The sequence below is a fragment of the Kogia breviceps genome, chromosome X, assembly GCF_026419965.1.
Source record: "Kogia breviceps isolate mKogBre1 chromosome X, mKogBre1 haplotype 1, whole genome shotgun sequence".
NCBI lineage: Eukaryota > Metazoa > Chordata > Mammalia > Artiodactyla > Physeteridae > Kogia > Kogia breviceps.
The window spans coordinates 101,907,112-101,934,905 of NC_081330.1; the positions used below are offsets into that span (position 1 = coordinate 101,907,112).

General features: G+C 40.1%; 1 protein-coding gene across 7 annotated transcripts in view; it reads right to left on the reverse strand.

The window, feature by feature from the left end:
- The window catches only part of SYTL5 (synaptotagmin like 5), a 243,897-nt gene that overhangs the window by 125,923 nt on the left and 90,180 nt on the right, over positions 1-27,794 (reverse strand). For all 7 annotated transcript variants that reach the window (XM_067023039.1, XM_067023040.1, XM_067023035.1 and 4 more), the window contains exon 2: positions 14,302-14,780. In XM_067023039.1, coding sequence (XP_066879140.1) covers positions 14,302-14,420 — 119 coding nt within the window. In that variant the 5' untranslated portion in view covers positions 14,421-14,780. The remainder of the gene's footprint in view (positions 1-14,301; positions 14,781-27,794) is intronic.

Here is a 27,794-nt window from a genome sequence, read left to right on the forward strand (position 1 = left end):
CTGGTTGGGGAACTAAGATCCCACATGCCTCAGGGCAACTAAGCCCACACGCCACAACTACTAAGTTCATGTGCCTCGACTAGAGAGCCTGCGTGCTGCAAACTACAGAGCCCACGTGCCCTAGAGCCTGTGCACCCCAACTAGAGAACAGAAAACCTGCACACCACAACTAGAGTAGCCTGCGTGCCTCAACAAAGAGCCCACATGCTGCAACGAAAGATCCCACATGCCTCGATGAAGATCCTGCATGCCACAACTAAGTCCTGACACAGCCAAAAAATAATAAATCTTTTTAAAAAATAAAGAAAGAAAGAAAACTTGCGGTTTGTGTCGATTTAATGTGTTTAGAAATTGTCTCAGGGCTTCCCTGGTGGCGCAGTGGTTGAGAGTCTGCCTGCTGATGCAGGGGACACGGGTTTGTGCCCCGGTCCGGGAAGATCCCACATGCCGCGGAGCGGCTGGACCCGTGAGCCATGGCCACTGAGCCTCTGTGTCCGGACCCTGTGCTCCACAAAGGGAGAGGCCTCAACAGTGAGAGGCCCGCGTACAGCAAAAAAAAAAGAAAGAAATTGTCTCAGGAATTCCCTGGTGGTCCAGTGGTTAGGACTCTGCGCTTTCACTGTCCTGGGCCCGGGTTGAATCCCTGGCCAAGAAACAAGTTCCCTCAAGCTGCACAGTACAGCCAAAGAAAGAAAAAAGAAAAGAAACTGTCTCAAGGAAAGGGGGTACTGTGAAATATTCATGTCTGCAGATGATACCAAGCACTTTCCGGTAGTAAAACACTTGGCTCATAGGAACATACCAGGAGATCTCTCAAAGCCATGTGAACAGATAGGCAATTGTTTATTATCTATAGTCTTAAAATCATAGCAGAAAATGATCTCAAATGTAACTATCAAACCAAGTCTTCCACCTGGGAACACCTTGAAATAAATATCATCTCAATTTCCTGGCCTGACAAGGAACAAGGACGTATTCTACTAATCTGAAACCCAAAGGATACCTTTCTTGAGTATTAAAAACAGTAGAAAGATGCTCATCATTGCTAATTATTAGAGAAATGCAAATCCAAACTGCAATGAGGTACTAACTCACACCAGTCAGAAGGACCATCATTAAAAAGTCTACAAATAATAAATGCTGGAGAGGGTATGGAGAAAGGGAACCCTCTTACACTGTTGGTGGGAATGTAAGTTGGTGCAACCACTATGGAAAACAGCATGGAGGTTCCTTAAAAAACTATAAATAGAACTACCATATGACCCAGCAATCCCACTACGAGGCATATACCCTGAGAAAACCATAATTCCAAAAGAGTCATGTACCACAATGTTCATTGCAGCTCTATTTACAATAGCCAGGAGATGGAAGCAACCTAAGTGTCCATCGACAGATGAATGGATAAAGAAGATGTGGCACATATATACAATGGAATATTACTCAGCCATTAAAAAAAACTAAAGAATGCCATTTGCAGCAACATGGATGGACCTAGAGAATATCATACTGAGCAAAGTAAGCCAGAAAGAGAAAGACAAATATCATTCGACATCACTTATATGTGGAATCTAAAGTATGACACAAATGAATATATCTATGAAACAAAAACAGACTCACAAATGTAGAGAGCAGACTTGTGGTTGCCAAGGGGGAGGAGGATGGGAGAGGGAAGGATGGGGAGTTTGGGGTTAGCAGATGCAAACTAGTATATATAGGATGGATAAATAACAAGGTCCTACTGTATAGCATAGGGAACCATATACAATATCCTGTGATAAACCATAATGGAAAATATGAAAAAGAATATATACACATGTAGAACTGAGTCACTTTGCTGTACAGTGGAAATTAAACACAACATTGTAAATCAACTATACTCCAATAAAATTTTTTTTTAAACCAGGAGAAAGTCCTGTTATCCACATGGTAAATTACTCAGAGAGAGAGGACGTGGAGATAGAATCAGTACAATAAGAAGTAGGAAACCTGTATTTGTTTTAAAAAACAAAAAAAAAAGGATAAAATACTGGGCTTTTAAAGATTATTGCTATGACAATGAAAGGACAGAATTGACTTGAAGGGAGGAAATTGGGCATTCATACACAAAAAAGATAATTTAAAGAGAACATGTTGCCCTTGAAAAATTCTTTAAAACTACTTCTGCTGCTGAATACAGGTACATACTAGTTTTAATTTTTATAAAGAGATAGCTGAAGTTTACTTCTCAACTGTCTCTAAATTGAATTTGTGTAAACTAAATAATTTTAAATGTAGCAAAAAAGGAGTTACATGCACAGCAAAGGCAGTTATCAGTACTTAATTTTTCCCATTTACCTCTTTAGGTGATGCTTATGGGGACTTATATTTCCATAGATAAAGATTATTTAAAAAAACACTTTCATCAGTTTTCCTAGTTATCAGTACATGATACAAGAAATGTCAAAGCACCATTTCTTTGAAATTCATTGAGGATGAATATAAATGTTGTTTTATGTGCTATGATTTTTTTCTTAAATGCTTCACTGAAAATCACCACTGACATTTAATTGCTTTCAGAGTCCATAAAAAGGAAGATGAGATTTGTGCTGAGGAATAAACGAATCTGATCCATAAGATGCATGATCTTAATCGCACCCATTTTCTCAAATTGCTGGTTGTCTCCCAACATTCCTTTTACCCTTTTAGAGCCATAAAACTTCCAAAAGTGAGTTGTTCACATGGCCACGCAGAGTAAAAACTACATTTCCCAGTTAAATACGCAAACTCCCTTGCAGCTAAGTATGGCCATGTGACTACACTCCGGCCAACAGGATGTAAGCAAGGTCATCTGTGAAACTTCTCAGAAATGTCCTTAAGGAAAGGGAAACTGTCTTTTTTTTCTGCCCTTGTCCCTTCTCCCTGCTGACTGGAATTCGGGCAGTATGATGGGAGCTGGAGCAGCCATCTTGGACCATGAAGTGTGCCTCAGACTCTTCCCTTGAGCAAACTTTAGACAGGCTCCTCTGAGGTCTCTTTTCGACTGGACCTCGTCCTTGGGCCCTGTCTTCAACCTGCAGAGCCCAGATTAGTAAGAGTCCTGCTAAATCAGTTTAGCGAGAATCCCGTGCTCCCCGCCCCTTGATATCTGACATCACTCTGGCCTGCCTTCAGCAAGAATTCTGTTAAGTCAATTTAGTAAGAATCCCCTTACCATCAATGTCTCCTCTTAAGTAATTTTCCATTAATTGACCCCCTCACTCTACTTACTGGCTATATGTCCCCAACTGCTTTTGCTCTATTTGGAGCTGAACCTGATCTACCTCTCCTACTACCATAGTCTTTGTTTTAACTTTTACTTTTTCATGATAGTCTTGAAATCTATGGCAATAGTCCTGAATAGAGTCTTCCTTACCATTTTAATAAGTGTCAGAATAATTTTTTACTTTAACAGGTGTTAGCCCATGTTGAAGAGAGCAGAACAGCCAATTAGAAGGACCCGGGGCTTCTGATGAACATGAAGCCACCATTACCAGCCCTGGGTTGCTTTCCTCATGACTTCATCAAGGTAAAAAAAGAAAAAAAAAACCTTCTCTCTTACTTAAGCCACTGTTATTTTGATTTTCTGACGCTCAGAGCTGAACTTACCCTAATTTCCATACCAATAAATAGCATGTATACTGTTAGAGAAGTAGAGAAGAATGCAAATCCTGCCTTTAAAATACGAATTGTAGAGAGTCTGGCAAAGATGTAAGTTATTTGTATTTTAAATCAAATTGACATATTCTTTGTGTAACTTATTGTGAAAGTGGAGACTTTGTACAATCCAAAAAAATATAACTTTGCTTCTGTTAAACTAGAAATTAATTCATCTCCATCCTATGCCTTGCACATAATAAGTACTCAATGAATTTTTGCTGAATCTTGGAAATTATTTCCCAAATATACGACAAAAATAATTCATACAAATAGATGTTAAAACAACACTAACATCCAATAATCATAGACAATGCGAATAAAAAATCCACTTAAGAGGGAATACAAATGGCTAACAATCATGTAAAAACACTAATAATCACATAAATGAAAATTAACATAGGACACTACTTTATCAAATTAGTAAAGATTTATAACAATAATTCTGATGTTGGCAGTGATATAATGTAATAGTCTAGTGAAGAGGAAATGGACACATTTCTGGAAAACAATTTTTCAATTTAAAGGAAATATAAATCAAAATATGAATTATAATAAAAAATTAAGACAGAAGATTTAAGAATAAGGATGTTCATGGAAATTAGAATAGTTAAAATATTGCCTATCCATGTTATGAAATCTTATCCAGCTAATAAAAATGATGCTTCAAAAGAATTTTGAATGACATCAAAAATGTTCATTAAATAATGTTAAGCAAAGATAGAGGATAGAAACTTACATATATAATGTGGTTCCAATTATGTGAAAATTACATGTGCACAAAGAAAAGCAACAGAAAGCAAATTCAACAAAAGTAGAAAATATCTCTGGGAAGAGGGCTCTCATGAGAGTTTGTAAAGTTCAAATTATATGTATTTTCTAATTTTCTATAATAAACATAACTGCTTCCATAATGAAAAATGTATCAGAAGATATTAAATATTTCTTTAATTGTGAATTAAGAATTTATAATACAAAAATATTGTAGATATTGATGCCTTTTATAGATCCTAGTGCATTATTGAGTTTAAAAACTTTAAAAATCTCTTGCTCTTAGAAGTTTTATCAATTTTAGATATTTGCATGAAATGTTTACCAGTTATGCTTAATTACTCTGCAATGAAATAATGATTACAAAAATTATTAAATGCATGTCAGCCTAACCTTATTACACAGTTAAATCAATTAAACCCTAACTCCTTTTACTATAGGAAACTTCAGATAAACTGTTGATATAAAATGGTCATATTCCGGGCTTCCCTGGTGGCGCAGTGGTTGAGAGTCCGCCTGCCGATGCAGGGGACACGGGTTCGTGCTCCGGTCCAGGAAGATCCCACATGCCGCGGAGAGGCTAGGCCCATGAGCCATGGCTGCAAAGCCTGCGTGTCCGGAGCCTGTGCTCCGCAACAGGAGAGGCCACAACAGTGAGAGGCCCGCGTACGGCAAAAAAAAAAAAAAAAAAAAAAAAAAAAAAAGTCATATTCCTGAAATCTAAAATGTTAGAGGTATCTATCTATCTATTTATTTATTTATGGCTGGGTTGGGTCTTCGCTGCTGCGCGCCAGCTTTCTCTAATTGCGGCGAGCAGGGGCTACTCTTCGTTGCTATGCGTGGGCTTCTCATTGTGGTGGCTTCTCTTGCTGCGGAACACGGGCTCAAGGCACTCGGGCTTCAGTAGCTGTGGCTCGAAGGCTCTAGAGCGCAGGCTCAGTACTTGTGGCTCAATGGCTCTAGAGCGCAGGCTCAGTAGTTGTGGCGCACGGGCTTAGTTGCTCCGTGGCCTGTGGGATCTTCCCGGACCAGGGCTCGAACCTGTGTCCCCTGCATTGGCAGGTGGATTCTTAACCACTGCACCACCAGGGAAGCCTGAGGTAACATTTTTGTTAGTGAAGATTTCACTTATATTTCCTTAGAAATAAAATGCCCATTTCCCCAGGAATACAGTTGGTATTAGCTTAGTTAGATCTTCCCTTACGAACTGACCTAACTTTGGGAAATGAGTCTTCATTCACTCTCTCAGCCCTGACATCCTACCCTACAGACATTCAGCTATGCTGTGGATTACATGGGCTTTATAGTTCTGTGTTTCTTCAATTTACAGTAAAAGGTAATGGTAGTTTCCTGAACGTGAGTGCAAATGAATCCCTGCTGCCTAGGGGTGATGTCCTCTACACCAATTCTGGCTAGAGACAGTACACAAGGAAAGAAAAGGATAACGAAAGGGGAATTCGGAGAATCAAAGAGATATACACAGCTGAGTCTTGAACAACACGGGTTTAAAGTGCATGGGTTCACTTATAAGTGGATTTTTTTCAATAGTTAATACTACATTATTACGTGATCTGCAGTTAGTTGAATCCTTGGATACAGAACCGTGGATACAGAGGGCCAACTGTAAGTTATACTCTGATTTTTAACCGCACGAAGGGTGAATGCCCCTAACCCGTGCATTGTTCAAGGGTCAACTGTGTGTGTGTACACACACACACATTACATATATACACACACAAACTCTACATAGGTAACAATTTTGCTCATGACTATGATGACCATATTATTTCGAACAACAAAAGAAAAACAGTCTGGCAAGTGTAAGTTTAATTATTTAGACAATCTAGGGTTTAAAATGTCACCAAATATCAGGTATTTGTGACCCTGTGCCTATGATAAGACTTACAATAAGAATTACTTGAAGGAAAATCCTGTAAATCAAATTTTAAGTTAGTTTCCCTACATGTGTGTATATATTGAAATTAGTAAAGTCTTTAGTGGGAAAACCCCTAAGGCTTTAAATTTGTTTAAGGCAGAGCCAGATTTTCTTTTCCAGATCTCTGTGACTCATTAAGAGTTTGGGTTCCATTTGAGAACAATGATGTTCATGCTGGGAGATTCTGTTAATCCATTAAGAAGCTTTGTGGCTATTCTATTAGGATTAAAACAAGACATTTACCAAACTAGAAGTCCACTCTAATAGTCCTCCTGGTGTTTTATGGGGACAGTGAGTCTACGCTCTTGAGAAGGTCAAACCAATTCTGTTCTTGGTGGTATTGATAACATTTGAAAAAACAGCCCCACAGATCAAACAACTGTAGGGTATTAAGATATTGTTTTTGGCACCTCTTGGTCACCCTTACTTCCCGGGTGAATGGATAATTCTTGAAATCGCTTCAAATCCATTTAAACCAAATATTTAGCTTATCTACAGGATTCCAAACAGCCAATTTAAATGCACTTTCCCCTTTTGTTTCTCCCTCCTTCTCTTTCTTCCCCCATCCTGCTGTAAAATGATGGAATCAAACCCAAAGACAAAGCCATAAACCCAGGCTGATCTCTGTGGTCTCTTGATGATACTAACCTCTGGTTTGCTTGGCGGCCCGTCTCAGCTGGGCTAGCTGTGTGAAACAAATCATTATACGCTTGCACTTTGGTTCTCAGTCAGCATAAAGGGTAGAGCAACATAAGGAACTCTTTGTCAGTTTTTATTGTGTGAGAGCAACGCTTCAATAAAAGTCATAGTAACTTTGGATAATGTTATACAGCTTATAGGTCAGAGCTTTCAGTAAATACCAGGCTAAAGAAATGTTTTCTGTTTTGTTCCATTTCTCTGACAGCTATTAGTAAAGCTGTGGGCTTTCAACAGGGTCGGAATAGGTGCAGTTACCGCATAAGCATCCAAGCACAGCAGAAAAGGAAGCAATATGGAATGAGAGAATCTCGGTTCTCATCTTTACCAGTTGGTCAAATTATTTAATCTAAGGTTCTGTTGCCACAGCTATACTACATTATAATAGTACATACACCTCAGGGATGACATGAGGATTAAATGAGTATCCATTTGTGAATTGAGTAATCCATTCTCCGGCGTGAGGGAGGCACTGGAGAGTCTGACATCTCTTTTATTCTAGCCTCCCTGAGAGGTCAGATATATCACTCAGAAGTTAAACGTGACCTAAGAGTGGAGTGGGAGCTCTGGAGCCAGACTGTGGGGAATGCAAATCACAGTTCTGCTACTCACTTACTAGCTGTGCCATCTTGGATAAGTTATTTAACTTTGCACTTCAGTTCCCCCACCTATAAATAGGGAAAATAATACTTCTTACCTCATTGGGAAAATGGAGTTGTAATCTGTCCCTTGCAATTGTGCAGAACCTCCTGCTATTTCTTGCTATTTTCTATGCCTCCAGATCATTTTGTTGTTCTTCTACAGAGGCAGTGAAACACATTGAAGCTGTCTAGCACATGAGCCACTACAAATTGGGTGAGGCATCAAAATCTCCTAGAGATGGAAGGACCCTGTGAAATCATCTAACCTCCCAGACAGAAGCCCATGTTCTACCTCTGATAGCTGACGGCTTCTAGTCCAACTCCATCTCCTCTCTTAGGCTATAAATGTCCTGCTTCTCCCCAAGATGGCTTATCAAGCTTTCAGATGTATGCAGCTATTCCCAAGGCTAGAACTTACCAAGGTGTTGTTTTCAACACCAAAGGTCAGCAAACTACAGCCCTTGGGCCAAATCCAGCCCACTGCCTGTTTTTATAAATAAAGCTTTATTGGAACACAGCCACATCCATTGGTTTACATATTGTCTATTGCTTCTTTCACCCTGCTATGGCCGAGTGAAATAGTCACAACAGAGAGCATATGCCCTGTAGAGCCTGAAACATTCTCTATCTGTCCCTTTACAGAAAGTTTGCTGACCCTTGGTTTATACCATAGATAAAGCCTGATCCATGAACGCAAACTGTTTTATGTGTATGGACCCAACAAGCATTCAGATTGTGTCTCTGCTCACCTCCATTATTCTAACAATGAATACAGAGTGCTTGGCTCATAGAACATGCTCAACAAATGTTGACTACTCCTGAGTTCTGGGGATTATAGGATGCTTTTGGCTGCACCTAACAGAAAATCTGATCCAAACTGCTATAAATAACACTGAAATGTATTATATTGCTCAAAGAATAAGGCCAGAAGTGTGGCAGGTTCTAGCATATCAGGATGCTGACAACAATTCTCTGCCAACCTTTTGGCTCCACTTCATCATTGTGCTAGCTTTTTACACTCAGCAGCAACCAGGATGACATGGTTCATTGAACCCATCCAGTGAGAAAGAGAACCTTCCATAAATTCAGGCTATATATGTCTGAGTGGGTCATCTTTGGGCTCATGTCCACCACCAGACCAATAATAATTGGCAGAGGAATCCCAGTCAAGGGATGACTGTCCTAAAAAATCCATTGCTGGAGCTGAACAAAACTGAGTTTGGGGTAGGGATGAAGAAAAGAGAAATGTATGCAGTAAGACAACCAATAGAATTCACCACTGAGACAAGTCCAAAAATAGGTGCCAAACAGAACATAAGGCCAGATATGTTTTCCTGCATTGTGGCTAAATGGAAATGACAGCCTCGAAGTGACAATATAGCCCACAAGTGAACTGCTGAAATGAACAGTTGTAACAGGGAAGAACAAAATCTGACTCTGCTGGATCTGTTTCTTCTACTTTTAACCTTTGCTTTCCGTTGCTTTTTGTTACTATAATCACCAAAAGGATGTTGTCTATAGCTATTAGCATACATAATGGCCTCTCTTGGGGAACCCTGCCCCTCTGCCTGAATGTTTAAAGTGCCTTTGTTCAGTTCACAGGGAAACATACTGACCCCGCCCACCTGTGAATGGCTGCAAGAAAGAAGAAATAAACACATCCCCTCTCTGAGGCTGGCCAAATCAGGAGATGTTTTGCAAGACTTATGGCCTTTTTACATTACTTCCGCACCTCCTCCCCGTCTCTGTTCTATAAAAGAAACTGGCATCCAGACCCCGATAAGATGGTACTCTGGGACATTAGTCCGCCATCTTCTTAGATGCCCAGCTTTCCAAATAAAGTCTCTATTCCTTGTCTCATCACCTCGTCTCCCGATTTACTGGCCTGTTGTGTCGCAAGCAGAGTGAGCCTGGACTCGGTAACACAGTCACTTATAAGTTGAAGATTTCTTATATATAGGCCAGTACCACAAAGTAGACATTGAACAGTATTTGTTTTTAGGTGTGAAAGATCAAGTAGGGTAAGAATTTTTTAATGAGGTTTTTTTTGGAGTAGATACTATGCACCATGTATTCATATTTGTTAGGCTGAGTTCTTCCAAAGTTAGAAAAACCTAAGGAACAAAATGATCAATAAAGATGTTTATTTTGTGGTTCCAAATGGTTGGTATTTTTTCCCATTTGCAATTACTTTGATAGCTCAATTTTCTTTGCATCAGTTCTTCCCTCTTTCTTCATTGCATTAAAGCCATCAATACATCTAAATGATTTGTTCTTCACAGAGAATATTTTTAAAACTTACTTTCTAATAGTTGAAACCTGTATCTAGATATCTCCTACCTCTTCTTCCTTCTTAGTCGGAAGGAGAAGAATAAATATATTTGAGCCTCTTGGATCAACCTAGAATGCTCTGGTAGTTGGCAAATGTCTCTTCCCAGCCTACAATTCATGCCTGGAGGTAATTATCAGAGTTTTCATGTGCCTTTGGGTGCAGAGCACCTTTAGAAGCACCTAGAGGTCAATCCCACTGGAACCAAGCAGGACCCTGTGGAGCTCCTGGGCACGGAGAGCCTTTCAAACAGTTGCTAATCAGGGAAGGGAGGGGAATGCAGAGACAAGGGAGGAGCAGCCAAGAAACAGTAGTGCAGCCTTGGGGCAGGGTCCTGGTTCCCCATCAAGGGATACATATAACAATATCTTTGAGCTCTTCTACAAAAAACTAAAACCCCCACCAAGAGAAAATGTTAACTACTTGATGAAGCACTCTTCATTCCAGAGAAGGTCACAGTTCACCCATCATCACCTGACTCCAGATGATCTCTGGACTGAAGGAATGCAGGCCCTGCACACATCCTGCTCCTTATCAGCAAGCCAGCCCCCCTGATTATAAAGCTCCTCACAAACCCCCTACCCACACAGTTTTGAGGGTGTTAGCCCGTTGTGGCCCCCTTTGCAATAAAGCTATTCTTTTCTACCTCACCCAAAACTCTGTCTCTGCGATTTAATTAGGTGTCAGAGTACAGAGGCCAGATTCGGCTTCACCACCTTAATTAATGCCACACACTTCAGTGGCTATACGGACTGTGGAGCACAGTTGGGCAACAGGCCTAAAATGCTGTTCAATACCATTTTTACACTCTTTCGTTATTCTATTTTCCTTATCTCTAAGGACAACCTACTCAAGCAAATAAATATACAAACAAGAAATCCACTGCTTCCCAAACTCCAATGTACTAACTTTCCAGATCAGTTTCTTCTTAGTAATCATCATAATTCTTAAAAATTTTCTTTGGCTTCCATTTTCTTCTGAAACTTACTAGCGGAATCTGAAGGCAAATTTGTGGGTCAGGGTAAACAGCTGAAACACAGTTGATCTATACTTACCAATGCCAAAATCCTTTTCCCATTTCAAGGCTAAGCTCAAATGTTAGCTCTTCTGTGAAGCCATTCCTTCAATTTCTATCTTATCCATAATAACTTACTTATTCCTCCACACTCCCACAAAATATCAACCTACACCTCTGTAGCATAGTGAAAACAATGGTTGTAATAGCTAGCACGAATGTTTACAGTTGCAGTAAAATCTGCTACACCATAAATTCTTTGTGTTGATGATTTGGGAGGATATCAAGGAAAATGGACTAAGTTCACTGACTGGTCTGACAAATCTCCTGGTTGGGCTTTTGAGAAGCTAACTCAGAGATGTAGATACCTGTGCAAGTGATTTATGAAGTGCTCTCAGGAGGAATCTGTAAGGGAGTAGGGGAGGCAGGAAAGGGAAGAGAAGGGGGACTAAGGAAGACTGTGATTTTTCCCTGAAGGCCAGTCTCAACATGATCCCATGGGGAGCTCTGAAGCAGAAGTTGCACTGTAGAGTCTGTCTTGCCTTGAGGCAAGGGTTTCTGTACCCATCAGCCATTGGCTCAGGGCAGCCCAGTAGGGACAGAAACTCAAGTTTATCTGGCATTTGTGGCTCTCTGCTCCTATGGGCAACTCCAGCCACCCAAAGGTAGTCCTCAAAGAAGGCAGTAGGTGCCAGTCTTTAGAAGTAAAGCACGTGGAAACTGGGAGATGAGAGCACAGATCCAACAAAGGGGCTCCAAAGGATCGGAGTGCAGCACTGATGGTATTCACAACAACTCATAAATCAAGGGCAACACAAACCAACGATAAGCCTAATGATGTTAGCCAGCGATTATTAAGTGCTTACTGTAGGCCAGCCTTGTTCTAAGCTCTTGGTAATATTAGCTTATTTAATCCTTACAACAGCCTAATGAGGTAGCTAATGTTACTATTTCTATTTTGCAAATGAGGAACCTAGATCTCTGGAGGCAACTAGTCTAAAGTGACACAAAGACTTCATGGTGTAACTAAGATTTGAATCAACAAACATAGATGGGTGATTCAACAGCAACGCACTCTAAACCCATGCCACCCACTTTGGCGTGGCTTCTCAATACAGGAAGCTGTGAAGAGTGGCAGAGCCTTGAGTCATTTGGCCTGGGCTCCTGTCTTGGTAGCTCAGAACAAAACGAGACAACGCATCTAACACAGTTAGTGCAGAAAAAAACTGCATGAACTAAATATTAGCCAGTGTAGTTATTAAAGAAGAGAACAAGACATTGCTGCTTTCAAAAAAAATCTATTTTCTATAAAAGTATCTCTTAGATCTGTAAAAAGCCTTTCTTCTGCTATCCTCTAAATGTTTAAAGAGCCAGGAAATCAACAGCTTCATTCTTGATAGGTCTGCTGTATATGACACAATTGTGACAGAGAATAAGGAAAGAAGGCAAGGGAAGATAGAGGAAAAGGAAGAAGGAGTGTAATAGATTATTACTAATAGTTATTGAGAATGACAGGAACAAATAGTCTGAACAAAGTCCTGTTCATTGTACTTCAGTCTTTCCTGGCATCTGGTTATTAAATTGTTTTTTCTTAAACAGGGTGATTTTGAATTCACCTGAGAATGTTATCAATAATTGCTTTGTACCTTGCCCCCCCCCCCATAAACAATATAACTTTTTGCAGTGCATTAGAAAATTTAGTCACTTTTCATGACTGGACTACCAATGCCAAAAATATTACTGATTTCTTGAAAATCATTAACTGCATTTCATTGCCACTTGAATTCTAAGCACAGAAAAAGTGCAATAATTTTAATCAAAGCCTTTGTTTAAGATTGGTGGAATACCTTGAAATGACGGAAATAAAAATTCTGAGCTCTTCACTATGAAATAAGAATCAATCAAGAATATTTCAATATCTTTCCAGTTCTAAGGATCCTAGTTCCTTTAGGCACATTGATTATTTTTGCAACATGTGAAGATAATCTTATGATGAGTTTTCTCAAGTAAAATAAATATAAGCTTTTTTTTTTTTTTTTTTTTTTTTTTTGCGGTACACGGGCCTCTCACTGTCGTCACCTCTCCCGTTGCAGAGCACAGGCTCCGGACGCGCAGGCTCAGCGGCCATGGCTCACGGGCCCAGCCGCTCCGCGGCATGTGGGATCTTCCCGGACCGGGGTACGAACCCGTGTCCCCGGCATCGGCAGGCGGACTCTCAACCACTGTGCCACCAGGGAAGCCCTAAACATAAGCTTCTGATTGCAGTTTTGGTAGACACGCGATGTACAAAAGCTACATGTTGCACAGTAGTAGGCAGTGACTGAGGAGGGAACTCTGTTTATCTTTGCTCCTCTACTCAGAGGTGAGACGTAATAACCAAATATATTTAACAAGCAGGACAAGACAGGCAGCAACCAAACAGAATGACTGTGGCAACCAATCAGAATGATGCTCCGATCATTCGGAACAGATAATGTAACCAATCAGAATGGATACTGGCTGAAAGACAGATGAGGTCACACCTGGGGATTCAGCTAAACATCAACCCTGCCTACAACTGATGCGAAACTCAACTCAACTCTGCCCACATTACTCAACTTTCCTCACACAGAAACTTATTTCAAGAAATTCAGATGATTTCTGGGATACAATGGGAACTTTTCACTTTCCAGATGCCCTTCTTCTCCCAGCTCTGGTCAAGGCAAATTCCCACTGACTGACCTAAGAAAGGCATTATAAATAAATAATAGTTAACATTTATTGTGCACTTAGATGGGTGCCTTAGCTGTAGTGCCTGGTACTGTAGTACCAGGCACTACACATTACCTTCCTTAATCTTGGCAACAACCCTATAAGATGAGTGCTACTATTATCCCTGTTTTATTGATGAGGAAACGAAGGCATGGAGAAGTTGAGTCACTGGTTCAAGGTCACACAACTAGTACACATCCCAGAGCTGGTACTCAAACCTGAGCAGTCCTTCCACTTACCTATGAGTTATGATGTCATTGGCAAATTGACATTCTCATCAACATATTTACAGCTCAATCCCATCCTTCCTTCTAGATAAATGATAAAGTGCCAAAGATGTTTTCTAATATTTGTGCTACTGCTCACAATCTATGAACTCACTGACTAACACTTGTCACCAATGTGGATGCAGTTGCCCCATTTCTGATCTAAATTGCTTCAAACAAACAGAAAGCAGTCAAGGAAGGCAGACAAGATAAAAGAACATTACCTTATTCTCTTGTCCTCTACTTTTTTCAAATATTCATCTCTCTTTAGGACTCCCAGGATCATCTCCTTCTCATGATCTAATAAAAATGACAGGTTGATGAACTCCGAGTTCTTAGACATGGTATTTCAGCAGTAGCTCTGAGTAGCAGTGGTTGAATCTTCCAGGTGAATTGATATCCACAATTCTTAAGGTCTCCCTGAACAATCCAGAGTCACTCAGTTGCTTGATGTAGAGAGGCTTTTATAAGATCTCTGAAGAACTGCTGATGGTAGGTAGGGATTCTTCCAGGCAACGCAGAAAACAAGCTCCACTGGGATTACATTTCAAGAAAGTCATTATTCTTTTAACTGAAAAGATCTCCAAAGCCTTCGTGGTGGTGTACAGTCTAGTGGCAGCTGAGTTTCCCTAATGATGCTCAACGTTAACCCAGAAAGTTACAGAGCAGGAAACAGATCCGCTGGGACAGAATCCAGAAAACACTGCAAAGGTGGAAAAAACAAAGGAGAGGAAAATTAGGCCATTTTCCTCAGAGCACTTGTAAGAGTGTCTAATTTTTGAAACAGTGATGTACCTAACTCAAAAAACACTTTTAAATCAGTAAACGTGCATTTATGAAATACTTATTGTATTTATTACCATCAAAGAGTGCTTATATTTAGTTGATTTCCAGGTTCTTTACGTCAATTCTGCTTCTTCCATTATAACGAGCTTCCTCTACCACCCAGATCCCATTACAACACTTGCAGGTGATCCATGGGTCACCGCTTTGGGACTCTAAGAGCACAGTATGGACTGTCCACAACAGGACAGGTCCCTTAAGTGGCTCCATCATGCCCTCCCTCCCTCCCTCCCTCTCCAAAACTAGGACCATGACATAAAAAAGCATTGCCGGCAAAACAAATATGAACCAGTGCTGCACATATCAACCTAAATCTCTCTCACAAACATGTTGAGTGAAAAAACTTAAGTTGCAGAAGAATTCATGCAGAATAATAGCATATGCATGAAGGAGATAATTTTCAAAGATATTACATCTAATTTAGGACCATATACATGTGGAGTATAAATATAAGGAAATTCATGGGGAATTCTGAGACATGCAATCAGAGAGGAGAATACAGGAACTTCAACTACTGGGTGATGTTTTATTCTCAATATAGGTTAATATCTTACAATGTACATGGTTGTTTATGAGTTATTCCAGCTCTGTATTAACATACCACAAAATAGTTGTTTTAAAACTATCCCTTTGTCCACATAAGCTCACCAGGCCCTCTCCATCATATTAACTCTTGGGCACATTCTTTCACTGGCTTGCTACGTGGATCCGCTCTGCACATCCCCTTAAGAACGATGGCTCTTAGTGTGACCTACTGGGTTTTGTGGTTTGGCATCATCCTACGACACTGTTCCTCAGCTTCCCTTCAGGTCTCTAAACTACAATCCATATGCAGGTTACACTTGGTTTGGTTGGTTCTAGCCAGGGTTCTAAGCGTAACTAGATATTTACTCAAAGGTTGCTTTGGGACCTCCCAGTTACCATAAGGTCAGGCTGACTCAAATTCTCAGATCTGAAAGGACAGGCTCTAGTCCAGGGCCTCTTTAACTTTCCAAAGTCCCCATGTGTTTGTTCTCTACATTGTATAACGAAACCAGAATTTTGCTGAAATGACTCGGAACTGAACTGCTTCCTACAGACCAAGAGCTATCCCCATTGGAGGAAACTGGCTAGGTCTCAGAGAGTGTAGACTCTCTAAATATACTCCATGCCTTTCCTCCATCTCCAAAGTTCTAGAGGCTACAGGGCCCAGAGGACCCCAAGATTGACACGAAGAGGAAACAACAAGGTTAAGAGTAAAAGGGGCTCTTCAGAAAGGTCTGGGGGTTTAGTTTTGTTTTTCCTTTTTTTTAAATTGAAGTATAGTTGATTTACAATGTCGTGTTAGGTTCAGGTGTACAGCACAGTGATGCTGTGTGTGTGTGTGTGTGTGCGTGTGTGTGTGTGTATTCTTTTTCAGATTCTTTTCACATATAGGTTATTACAAAATATTGAGTATAGTTCCCTGTGCTACACAGTAGGTCCTTCTTGGTTATCTATTTTATATATAGTAGTGTGTATATGTCAGTCCTATCCTCCTAATTAATTCCTCCCCCCGACCCTTCCCCTTTGGTAACTGAACTTATTTAACAGAAATAGGCCCACAGACATAGAAAGGTTTGGTTTTTACATCACTGTCAATTGTGGTCTCTCTCAGATAAAGAGCACAGCTGTTTTTCTAACCCTTGTGTGTCTCATCTGGTTTCATGCAGAAATAGAAAAAGCACTTAGTAACTCAATTAATGAACATCTTATCATCACAGTCAGGTTCACTTAAGACATCTTTTGTATTTGAAATATCAGATTTAGAATGTCCTATGTGAATATTCTATAGAAATGTATTTAGAATTTATTTAAAGGGTTGGGAACTATAAAAATGCTTGACTTGAAGCTTATGGTTTTCCTCGCCTTGGGCTTAAGTTTATGCAAGTCTGCCCTCTAAAAATCCAAGAGTCTACTCATGAGGAGAATAAACGGAGGGGAGTAGTAACACCGTGGGGGTAGCACAGGAAGGCGACAGAGAAGATGGGAAATGAAGCATGGATACACGAAAAATGAAATTAGTCAGTGAGAGCTTAATTAACAAAATTCGCCCCAAATGGATTTTTACCCATCTATACCTGGATTGCTAGAGGTGATTTATAAATAAGTGACCAAGGAGATCAGAAGTAGCCAACATTTTATCAAGAAAATCAGGATGTTTCCTCCAGAAGCCAGGACCGGACTGTGAGTATAATTTACTAACATGGAATGGAAATGATGGTCATCCAGTCCTTCTGGAGAAATACAGGGTGGAGCAGAGGAGACAATCAGCTTGGGCAGAGAGAGAGGAGTTCCAAGGGGCTAGATGCTGATGGTGCCCATCCAGACTCTGACCAGAGCAGAAGCATTTGGGCCTCAAAATGAAAATAACCTATTTATTCCTGGTAGTACACGTTCCATGTTGGGTGATGAGGCTTCAGTCTGACAAATTTTCATGTCATGAATCACTCAAAGCAGACAACTGTTTCCTCTTGCTTGACTTTTACTTCCTTCTGCACACTTCTGGTTTAAGTTAGCTTCCCCTAGAGCTCTCCCTTCAGGGAATGGATGTCCTGGTCCTGCCAATGGAACGCTCTGTGTCTGGTTTGAACCCATGTCTGATCCACTCTCTGTACGCTGACCAAATCACATTTCTGAGCCTTTGGAGGACCAGCATCTGGGTTGTGATGAGTTTACTTAAGTATGCACCTTTTTTTTTTTTTTTTTTTTCCCCAGCCGTGCCACACGGTATGTGGGATCTTAGTTCCCCGACCAGGTATTGAGCCCGTGCCCCCTGCATTGGAAGCTTGGAGTGTTAACCACTGGACCGCCAGGGAACTCCCAGTGTGTACCATTTCTGGGTGCCTGTTTTCAGCTAGTTCATAGCCCCTCCTGTTGAATCCCTTACCCACTATGTACACACTTTAATCAAGTGAAAAAATGAGTAACAATAATCCCGAGTGCATTTTATCTCGAGGTGATTCTCATTCTTTTAGTTAAATGTACCCAACACTAGTCAGGAGAGATGAGGTCATTTTTATTTTACTCTTCAAAACCTTCGCTTAAACAGATCTCTCTCCTTTAACGTTTCAGATACAGATTTTTCCCTCTTGGCCAGTAGCTTTGCCGAACTGAGCTAAAATATTTAAAAAGATGACAAAATGGTTTGCATGTCATTCTGCTGCCTTTCAGCATAGATAGCTCAGCACAGGTCATTCAGTCTGCCTGGTGCCACACAAGATGCGATAATCAAAAATTCTCACAGCACCACACAAAGACATAAGTTTCTTAAAAAGCATCTGTTTTGAGTAACACACACCTAAAATTAATAGAGGGCTGGTATTTTAGTCAAAGGAAAGGGTATATCTGAATGTATCTCATTATGGGGTACTTGAAATGCAGCTTTAAAAATAGTGAGCTTTACAAATATAAAATGGTAGTCCTTGACATTCTGAATTGGCCAACACATTTCCAAGTCAATGATATAAAAAAAAAAGAAGAAGATGATGGAGGAACTATTGTAGATTAAGAGAACAAAGAGCCATATAACCAAATAACTAAATACAATACATAAACCTTGATTATTTCAATTAGATCCTTTAAAACAAGAGTTATAGAAAAACATTCTTAGGACAATGAGGAAATTTGAATATGGACCCGATATTAGATATTATGACATTACTAGCTCTTTTAAGTATGACAATGATATTGTGGTTATTAACAAGAATATTGTTTAAAATGTTTTTACTCTTAGAAGATGCATAATGAAGTATTTAGTTGATAAATGTGATATTTATAACTTATTTTCAAATAATTTCAAAAAAGTATTAACTATAGAGATAAAGCAAATATGGCAAAATGTTAACAACTGCAGAACCCGGTTGGCAAGTCCATGAGTGTTCACTGTACTTCTTTCATTATTTCTTTATGTATGAACATTTTCATTAAAAAATGGAAAAGAAACACATGGGGAAAGTGATAATGGTAAATGAAAGCCTTCAATATTATATTTATGATGACAACTGCACTGTGCGCTATAGACATTATGTGTCCCCTCAAAATTAATATGTTGAAACCTAATCCCCTATGTGATGGTGTTTGGAGGTGGAGCCTTTGAGAGGTGATAAGGTCATGAGAGTGGAGCCCTCATGAATGATAAGAGCTCCCTCCTCCCTTCTGCCCTGTAAGGACACAGGAAGAAGTCAGCATCTAAAAGCCAGGAAGTGAGGGCTTCCCTGGTGGCGCAGTGGTTGAGAGTCCGCCTGCCGATGCAGGGGACACGGGTTCGTGCCCCGGTCTGGGAAGATCCCACATGCCGCGGAGCGGCTGGGCCCATGAGCCATGGCCGCTGAGCCTGCGCGTCCGGAGCCTATGCTCCGCAACGGGAGAGGCCGTGGCGGTGAGAGGCCCGCGTACCGCAAAAAAAAAAAAAAAAAAAAAAAAAAAAAAAAAATGCTTACATACCAACTGAAAAAACAAAATAGAATGTTTCTGGAAGTGCTCTTAGGATGAAATTAATATAAGTAAAATTAACTTCCTGTTTGCCTGTTACTATGTGACAACACAACAGTGAGATGGATTTTCAGCACACTTATAGGGATGTTTAGGATACTTAGAAAAACCAGCTAAATAACACATGCAAAATTCACTTGGGAGTGCCTTTCAAATAGATGAGCAGGAAATACTACACATGACTGTCAAGAGGTGAGAAACGCCAGAGGGATAAAGATGCTGTGAGGAGAGAAATGAATGGTTCCTTTGCTATGAATCCCAAGCTGAAAGACTCAAAGGCAGATGCTACAGGATTGCAGGAATATTTCTTTTTTAAAAATAAATTTGTGTATTTTATTTATTCATTTTTGGCCGCATTGGGTCTTCGTTGCTGTGTGTGGGCTTTCTCTAGTTGCGGCAAGTGGAGGATACTCTTCATTGCAGTGCACAGGCTTCTCTGTGGTGGCTTCTTCTGTTACGGAGCATGGGCTCTAGGCCCGCGGGCTCAGTAGTTGTGGCTCGCGGGCTCTAGAGTGCAGGCTCAGTAGCTGTGGTGAACGGGCTTAGCTGCTCTGTGGCATCTTCCTGGACCAGGGCTCGAACCCGTGTCCACTGCATTGGCAGGCAGATTTTTTTTTTTTAATTTATTTTTTATTTCTTTACTTTTGGCTGCCTTGGGTCTTTGTTGCTGCTCATGGGTTTTCTCTAGTTGTGGCGAGCGGGGGTACTCTTTGTTGCGGTGTGTGGGCTTCTCATTGCGGTGGCTTCTCTTGTTGCAGAGTACGGGCTCTAGGCGTGTGGGCTTCAGTAGTTGTGGCAAATGGGCTCAGTAGTTGTGGCTCACGGGCTCTAGAGTGCAAGCTCAGTAGTTGTGGCTCATGGGCTTAGTTGCTCCGCGGCTTGTGGGATCTTCCCAGACCAGGGCTCGAACCTGTGTTCCCTGCATTGGCAGGGGGATTCTTAACCACCGCGCCACCAGGGAAGTCCCTGGCAGGCAGATTCTTAACCACTGCGCAACGAGGGAAGCCCAGGCATTTATTTTCAATAGAGCAGTTTCTTCTCACGTGGACAAGTCTGTGTGGCACATTCCATGGGAGTGCAGTAGTTGAATTTTTTTTTCAAAATGGTATTGATTCTCCAAACAGTAATAGGAAGGTCAACTAACAATACCATCAGCTTTATAGTGATGCTCCACGAACAGCATCCTCAAAATGTCCCACAACAGCTAACACTTAGATAATTCAACTAATCCTTATGACCCTCTTGCAAAATAAAGTCTAATACCCCCATTTTATAGATGAGAAAACTGAGACAGAGAGAAATTAATTAACATGCCCAAAGTCACACAGTTAGTAAGTAGCTCAAACAGTCTGGTTTCAAGGACCCTGCTTCCAACCATGACAGTGACTGCCTCTCAGGGCCTCCATGGAACAACAGAACCCCACAACTTCTCAGAATCTTTAATGCTCTGATGTTCATTGTGAATTTTCACAGAACCCTCAGTATGGAAACAGATATTTAACATTATTGTTTCTTAATCTTGGCATCATGTATTTTTATATTTTTAAAGAGAAGAGACTGTCTATCTTAAAAAAAAAAAAACTGGTTAGGAGAAAACCTAAATAAATTCAAGACAGAAAGATTTGAAAGAAAACTTAGAAGACACACTTAGATCATAATATCTGGTAGCTCCCCTGCATGCTTTTTAACTATCAAGACCTATGCAATTCTGTATTGCCGAAAAAGTTTCACAGAACAGACCATATATAAATTGTAAATATCTGTACAAAGGAAGCCAGTATAAATAAAGTGAAAAGAAACAAGAGACAAGCTGGGAGAATAAGATTTGTTCCATATAAACCAGAAAAAGGATTAATACCTAGAAAATATAAAGAGCTCCTACAAATGATCAGAAAATAAACCAGTAAAATAAAGGGCAAAAATAAGAACATGTAACCCACAGTATTAGCAATTCACAAGCAATTCACATCAACATGAAAAGATGCTTATTTAGCTCACTAGTCATTCAATGCAAATTACAAGGAGAACACTTTTTAGTTTTCCTATTAGATTATAAAAATGTAAAAAACAAAAATCAATTATCATCCAGTGTTCGGTGAGGGTGCGTGGAAATGGGTATACTCATGCCCCATTGGTGGAAGTGGAGTTAGGTTCAAGCCTTAGCTGAGAGAGAATTCTCCATGGGTTCTTCCATATTTACTTGTCTTGGGAGCAGAGGCACTAAATGGCCTTTTGTTCTGGACAATCCTTCCAGAAATGTTTGCAGAGTGACCAGTAAAAGACATAGTATGTCTCTCTCTGGAGCCAAGGAAAGATTTGCTTAATATAGCAAATATAGCAAAAACAATTTGTTTAATATAGCAAAACTCTCCCTCAAGGGCAGAGGGCAGATTCGCCTGTAGTCCACTGTAAAAAATTTGGATACATGTTCAGGGTTCCTCAGCTGTTACCCAAATCCACTGCATGCACAATTTTCACCTGGGCACTTGCTGGCAAGGGGAACCAACACAAACGTGAAGCTCATTGAGAGTTGCTGTGAGGAATAAAATACATCGTATATGACCCAGGAATGTGTGTCTTCAATCACCAAACATAAAACAGTGACAGGCCTACTTCTTAGCTTGAAAGTAGGGTAAAGCCTCACGGCCTTTATGGTTCCTGTCAACCTTTTTAGAGGATGAATTGAATTTTTCAAAATTGGTCAAAGGGTACAAGATTTCAGTTATGCTAGATGATTAACTCCTAGGGATCTACAGGACAGCCCAGTGCCCACAGCTAACAACACTGTGCTGTTTACTTAAAAACTTTGCTACGTGTTAGCATAAATACACAATACATACATACATACATACATAAACTGGACGAGGGAAAACTTTTGGAGGTGATGGATACGTTTACGGCATTGTGGTGATGGTTTCATGGGTGTATACTTACCTCCAAACTCATCAAGCTGTGTACATTAAATACGTACAGCTTTTTTATGTCAATCGTACCTCAATAAAGTTTTTTAAATTAACTTTTGAACGTTTTTGACCACTTTTAAGAATCTATCTTACAGAAAAATTAATACCTGTGTGTACATATGAGGATAATGTAGAGATATTCATTACAGAGTAATTATCAAGAGGAAAACTCTGAAATAGCCTGAAGTTATAGTAATATCATGGTACCATATTGAAGTGAGGTATTTAAAAGTATGTATTGACATGTGAATAACTAAGCTACACTGTTAGTTGAAAACAGAAAGACATTTATGCTTTTAAATGCATACGGATGTAATGTAATGCGGTCAGTATACACACGTATAATACATGTAAATGTATAGGTAAAGGCACAGGATGATACCTACTGATCTGTTAATCATGTTGCCTATAAAGATGGTAGCTGGATTGTCAAAGGTTGGAGAAGAGATGAAAGGGGGCTTATTTACCTATTGCTTTTTATTTTATACATGTTCATATAATCATACATTATTTACGTCTTTAAAAAATTTTAAGAAGCAATAAGGTGTGGTTAGAAGCAAAAGAGAGAGAAGCCAAAAATAATTTTTTTAATGTGATCTTAGAAGAATACAGGTGACACTGCCAGCAACAGGGAAGTTGGGGAGATGTGCTTGTTTGGGTGGGTGATAATCGATTTTGGTTTTAGACATGTTGTGAAATAGGTGATACCACCTTGACTCTTCAGCATCACAGTTTCCCGCCTCCATTCTTGCTCTCCTACATCAGATTCTTCCAAAACGCAAATGAGACCATTGTCACTCCTATGCTTAAATCCTTCAGTGTCTTTCCTTTGCCCTTAAAAGTTCAAACTTGCTTCATATGGTTTAAAAAAAAAAAAAACCTTCAGGATCCGGCTCTTGCCTATCCGTCTCTCTCATATGTATCCTTTAACCACACTCAACACTTCCTTCCTCTAAAGAAGCCATGGTCTTCTTCACCTCCAGATCTTCCAATTTGCAAGACTCTCTGCCTGGAACACTTTCCCCCTCCCCTCATCTTCTAACTGCTAAGCATCCACAGGTATCTGCTTAAATGCCTCTTAGTCTAGCTCAGGTATCTGTGAGAGGCTGAATAATGGCCCCCAAGATGGTCATGTCCTCGTCACTAGAACCTTTGCATATGTGACTAGGTCAAGGATCTTGCAATGGGGAAATTATCCTAGATCATCCAGATGGGCCTAATGTAATTACAAGGGTCCTTACAAGATGGAGGTAGTACAGTTAAAGTTAGAAAAGGAAGTGTGATGAAATAAGCAGAGGTCGGAGTGATGGTCTTCAAAGACGGAGAAAGGGGCCATGAGCCAAGGAATGCAGGCAGCTCCTAGAAGCTGGAAAAGGCAAGGAAATGGATTCTCCCCCTGGAGCCTCCAGAGGAAATACATCCTGCCAAACCCATGATTTTGGCTTCATAAGACTCATTTCAGACTTCTAATGAACGAGATGAAAAAAATCAGGCATTTGAGAAGGAACACCTAAAATAAAAATCTCAGTGTAAGGTGATGCTCTATGCCAAAATGGAGTGTAAAAAAAAAACTAAACTCCGGGCAGATGCTTGAGATGAAGAAGTTGGACAATATTCCAGCTCTGTGGCAGCCACTGCACTGCTAGTGGATTTAGAGTGGAATGTACTACTGACATCACTGTACACGACAGTGGCAGTGGCCTCCTCACCATGGATGCCTTCTTGTTAACCTGTGGTAGCTTCTCTTTAATCAGACAAAGAGTTAACCTTCTTCTAATAATTCTATGTTACAGAATTTCATTAAATATTGCCACCCTTAGAGCAGATGTATGGAAAATAAACAGAAAAAAATTTGTTTCAGTCAATTAAAAAAAAATTACCAGGGAGAATATGAGGACAAGAGAAGGCTCCATCATACAAAATGTAGGAAGACCGATGATCGGCATTTCCTTGGAAACCTTCAATGAAAGTGGAGTTTATTAGCTCCAAATACAACATGTACAATCATTCCTTCATGTTTGTTAGCTGATGCTCAGTAACAAACCACCCCCAAAACGTAGTAGCTTAAAACAAAAACTTATCTTTTTACAGTTTTGTGGATTGACCGGGCTTAACTGGGAAGCACATGTTTGGTATCTCTTACGAGACTGCAGTCAAAGGGCAAGTGGGGCTGAAAGTCACCTGAAGGCTGGACTAGGTGGGATGTTAAGGATGACTTACTCACATAACTGGCAGTTGATGTCAGCTACTGGCTGGGAGCACAACTGGGGGGCTGTTGACCACAACACCTATACGTAGCTTCTCCCTCATGGTGGCCGCTGGGTAGTCAAGACTTTGTACATGGCAGCTGTCTTCCCCCAGAGCAAGTATTCTGCCCAAGCAGAAACTGCAAGATATCTTAGGACTTACCATTACTTCTGCCATCTTTTAATTGTCAAGTCAATCACAAAAGCCATCTCAGATTGAAGGGGGTGAATCAGATTCCAAAGGAATGGGAGTAGCAAAGAATTTGTGGCCCTTTTAGTTTCCCATGTCTTACTTCCTCATATACAGGATATGGAAGTTTGTGGTTACTAGGAATTTGAAGACCAAGGGTCACGCATTCTTCCAGTTCTTGACGGGAATGGAAAAACTGCATGTGTACCACGACTCCCTATTTTTTGTTAATGGCTCAAGTACAAGTGTAGGCACTTTTAGCTATACAAAGAGAAGTAAGCAGGGTTTGAGATGCTCAGCTGTTCAGACATAAGAACACAAGAGTCATTATAATTTTACACACACATATACATAAATCAGTGAAATGGTAGCACAGTCAGCAGAAGTGTAAATTATTTGAAACTCTTCTATAAACAAACAGTATCAAGGGTACTGGTGGGTATTGGGAGAAAACTGGTTCCAATGGGTTCCAGGGACTCATGAAAGGGTAATAGAACAAGAGAGGAGAATGTTCTCAATGCAGGGCCCGGCGAGTAAAACTAAAGGCTCCTCAAAGTATTTCTGCAAGACTTGTGGATGCCCCATTATTTGCAGTAGACTCAAACTTTTTTGAGGGACAGTTGATACCTTAGGCAATCAACAATGACTATAGGAAAAAAATATATGTGTTCTATGTAGAAAAAATACATATATTCTAATGGACAAAGTGGGGCGGTAATTTCAGGGATTCATCAACTGTAGTCACCAGAAGATTTTACAGTCCATGGAGTAAGCAATGCTAATACAAAGCCCTCAGAATCAAAGCCTGGCTCTATGTAGCCTCTCAGAGTTGGTGTTGTAGAAAACATGGGGCTTTGGAAACTAATGGGATTCATTCTACTCGCCGAGAGGATAACATAGACAAGCTGCTTGCTCTAAGTTTTTGTATCTCAGTTTATTCATCTGTAAAATGGGAATATTAACATGCACTTCCTTGGTTTGTTGTGAATCTTAAAATGAATTAATGTATACAAAGTGCCTAGCACAGTATCTGGCACCGAACAGAGGCTCAAAACATTTTAGACCTCTCCATCCTTTCTGTTCTTACACTAATATTAGCAATGTCGTTAAAAAAGATTAGTAAAAACATACCTCCATTCCTTTCAATTCACAAAATTCCCAAAGGTCTCTCTCTCTAGCTTCCTAGACTTTCTATTAAGAATTTACAAACTTCTTAGCAATTGCTTAGAAATGCCACAATTTTTATCAAAATAATAAGATTTTTAATAATGCTAAGATTCTTTGACATATGATAACATGCTGGAAGGTTCATAACATGAAGGTAAGTGGAAAAACTCAGGATGTAAAGCTACTTATACGGTATGATTCCAAATGTGCTAAAGGAAATACCTACACAACTAAATATTGTAGAAAACAGAATGAGAGGAAATAAGTCAAAATATTAAGTTTATCTCTGGTTAGTTATATTATAGCTGTATTTTAGTTTCTTCTTTATAATTGTCTTCATTTCCATGTTTCTACAATAAATACATATTACTCATAAAATCAGTTTAAAAAAAACAGCAAATGTCATTGCTGTCAAAACTATTCTAGCCATATTAGCTCAACTTCATATGCCACGATACACAATGCATATATCCACTGATCATGCTTAACTGCTGAACAGGGAAAAAAATCAGTAGTAGAGTCATATGGTTTGTGGTTAATAAATGTATTTTTAAAATAACGCTTAATTCACTAAGGCATTTTCAGTCTGGAAAAAAACAAAACCAAAGAACAGATACAAAGGGTTACAAAGCATAGAAATATTCGTGCAATAAACTGCTGGAGCTAGGGAATACATAGATGAAGAAAGCATGGGCTCTGTTCCCAAAGAGCTTGTCTATTTTGTAGTGGAGACAGACAAAAACATTAAAAAAAAAAAACAAAAAAACACAGTCATAAATGCCAACTTGGCTTTGAGAACGCAAAGGAAAGGACAATTGAGAAAAGGAAAGTGGTCATTGTACAATGTGAAGAGAGTAAATATGAAAAGTCACAAGTACACATGACTAGTCCAGGGAACCGTGAATAATCCCAGGGCTGGGGTCTGAGGTCACGGTGGAGAGGTGAGAGGAAAGACTGCCAGCCAGGGAGGAATTTGGGGTCCAAATAAAGCACCTGGACTTTATGCAGTGTTTTCCAAACTGTGTCTGTGGGAATGGTTTCTTAGGAAACACAGCAAGGTAGGTTACATGGCCAAGCCTGTGATGCCAATCCCTGCTTCCAACAGAGCAGCCCTGCTTTTATCTGTTCTATCAGTTGGATTTCCTGGAAGGATTTTATTTGAAGAGAGAGTTCCATGACCTTAAAAAGTCTGAAAACTGCTCACATGCCATCAAACTGTTGGATGCTTTTAAGCCAAGGAATAGCACAGTCAGATTTCTATTTTAGATGTGTGTTTTGAAAGACATCAGTACTGAGTGATTGTCTGAGAGAGCAGAGGTTATGGGGACAGTGAAGAGACTTGGGCGGGAGGGCCAGGGAGAGATTGGGAACTAAAGCTGTGTTAGTGGGAAAGGAACGAAGGGTCATTTTTCAGATATTTGGGAATGATCTAATAAGGTCCAGTTACCAACTGGATGTGGCTGATGAGGAAGAGGGAAGAGAGTGACTGAGGTTTCCGGCATGGAGAACTGCAAACACCTATGGTGTTTGTTCAAAAATAGATTCCTGAGGTTCCATCTCCAGAGATCCTGATTCAAGAGGACTGGGGTAAAGCCTAGGAACGTTGATGGTAATACTATTCACAGAGACAGAGGATACAAGATAAAAACGGTTGAGAGGAAAAAAAAATAATTAAAATTTGAAGATGTTGGGGTCCAGGAGCTTAGGAGGCAAATATCAAAACCAAAGACCTGTCCAGAAGGGCAATGGAATATGGAACTAGAGTTTATCAGAGAAGTCTACACTAGAGGGGTTTA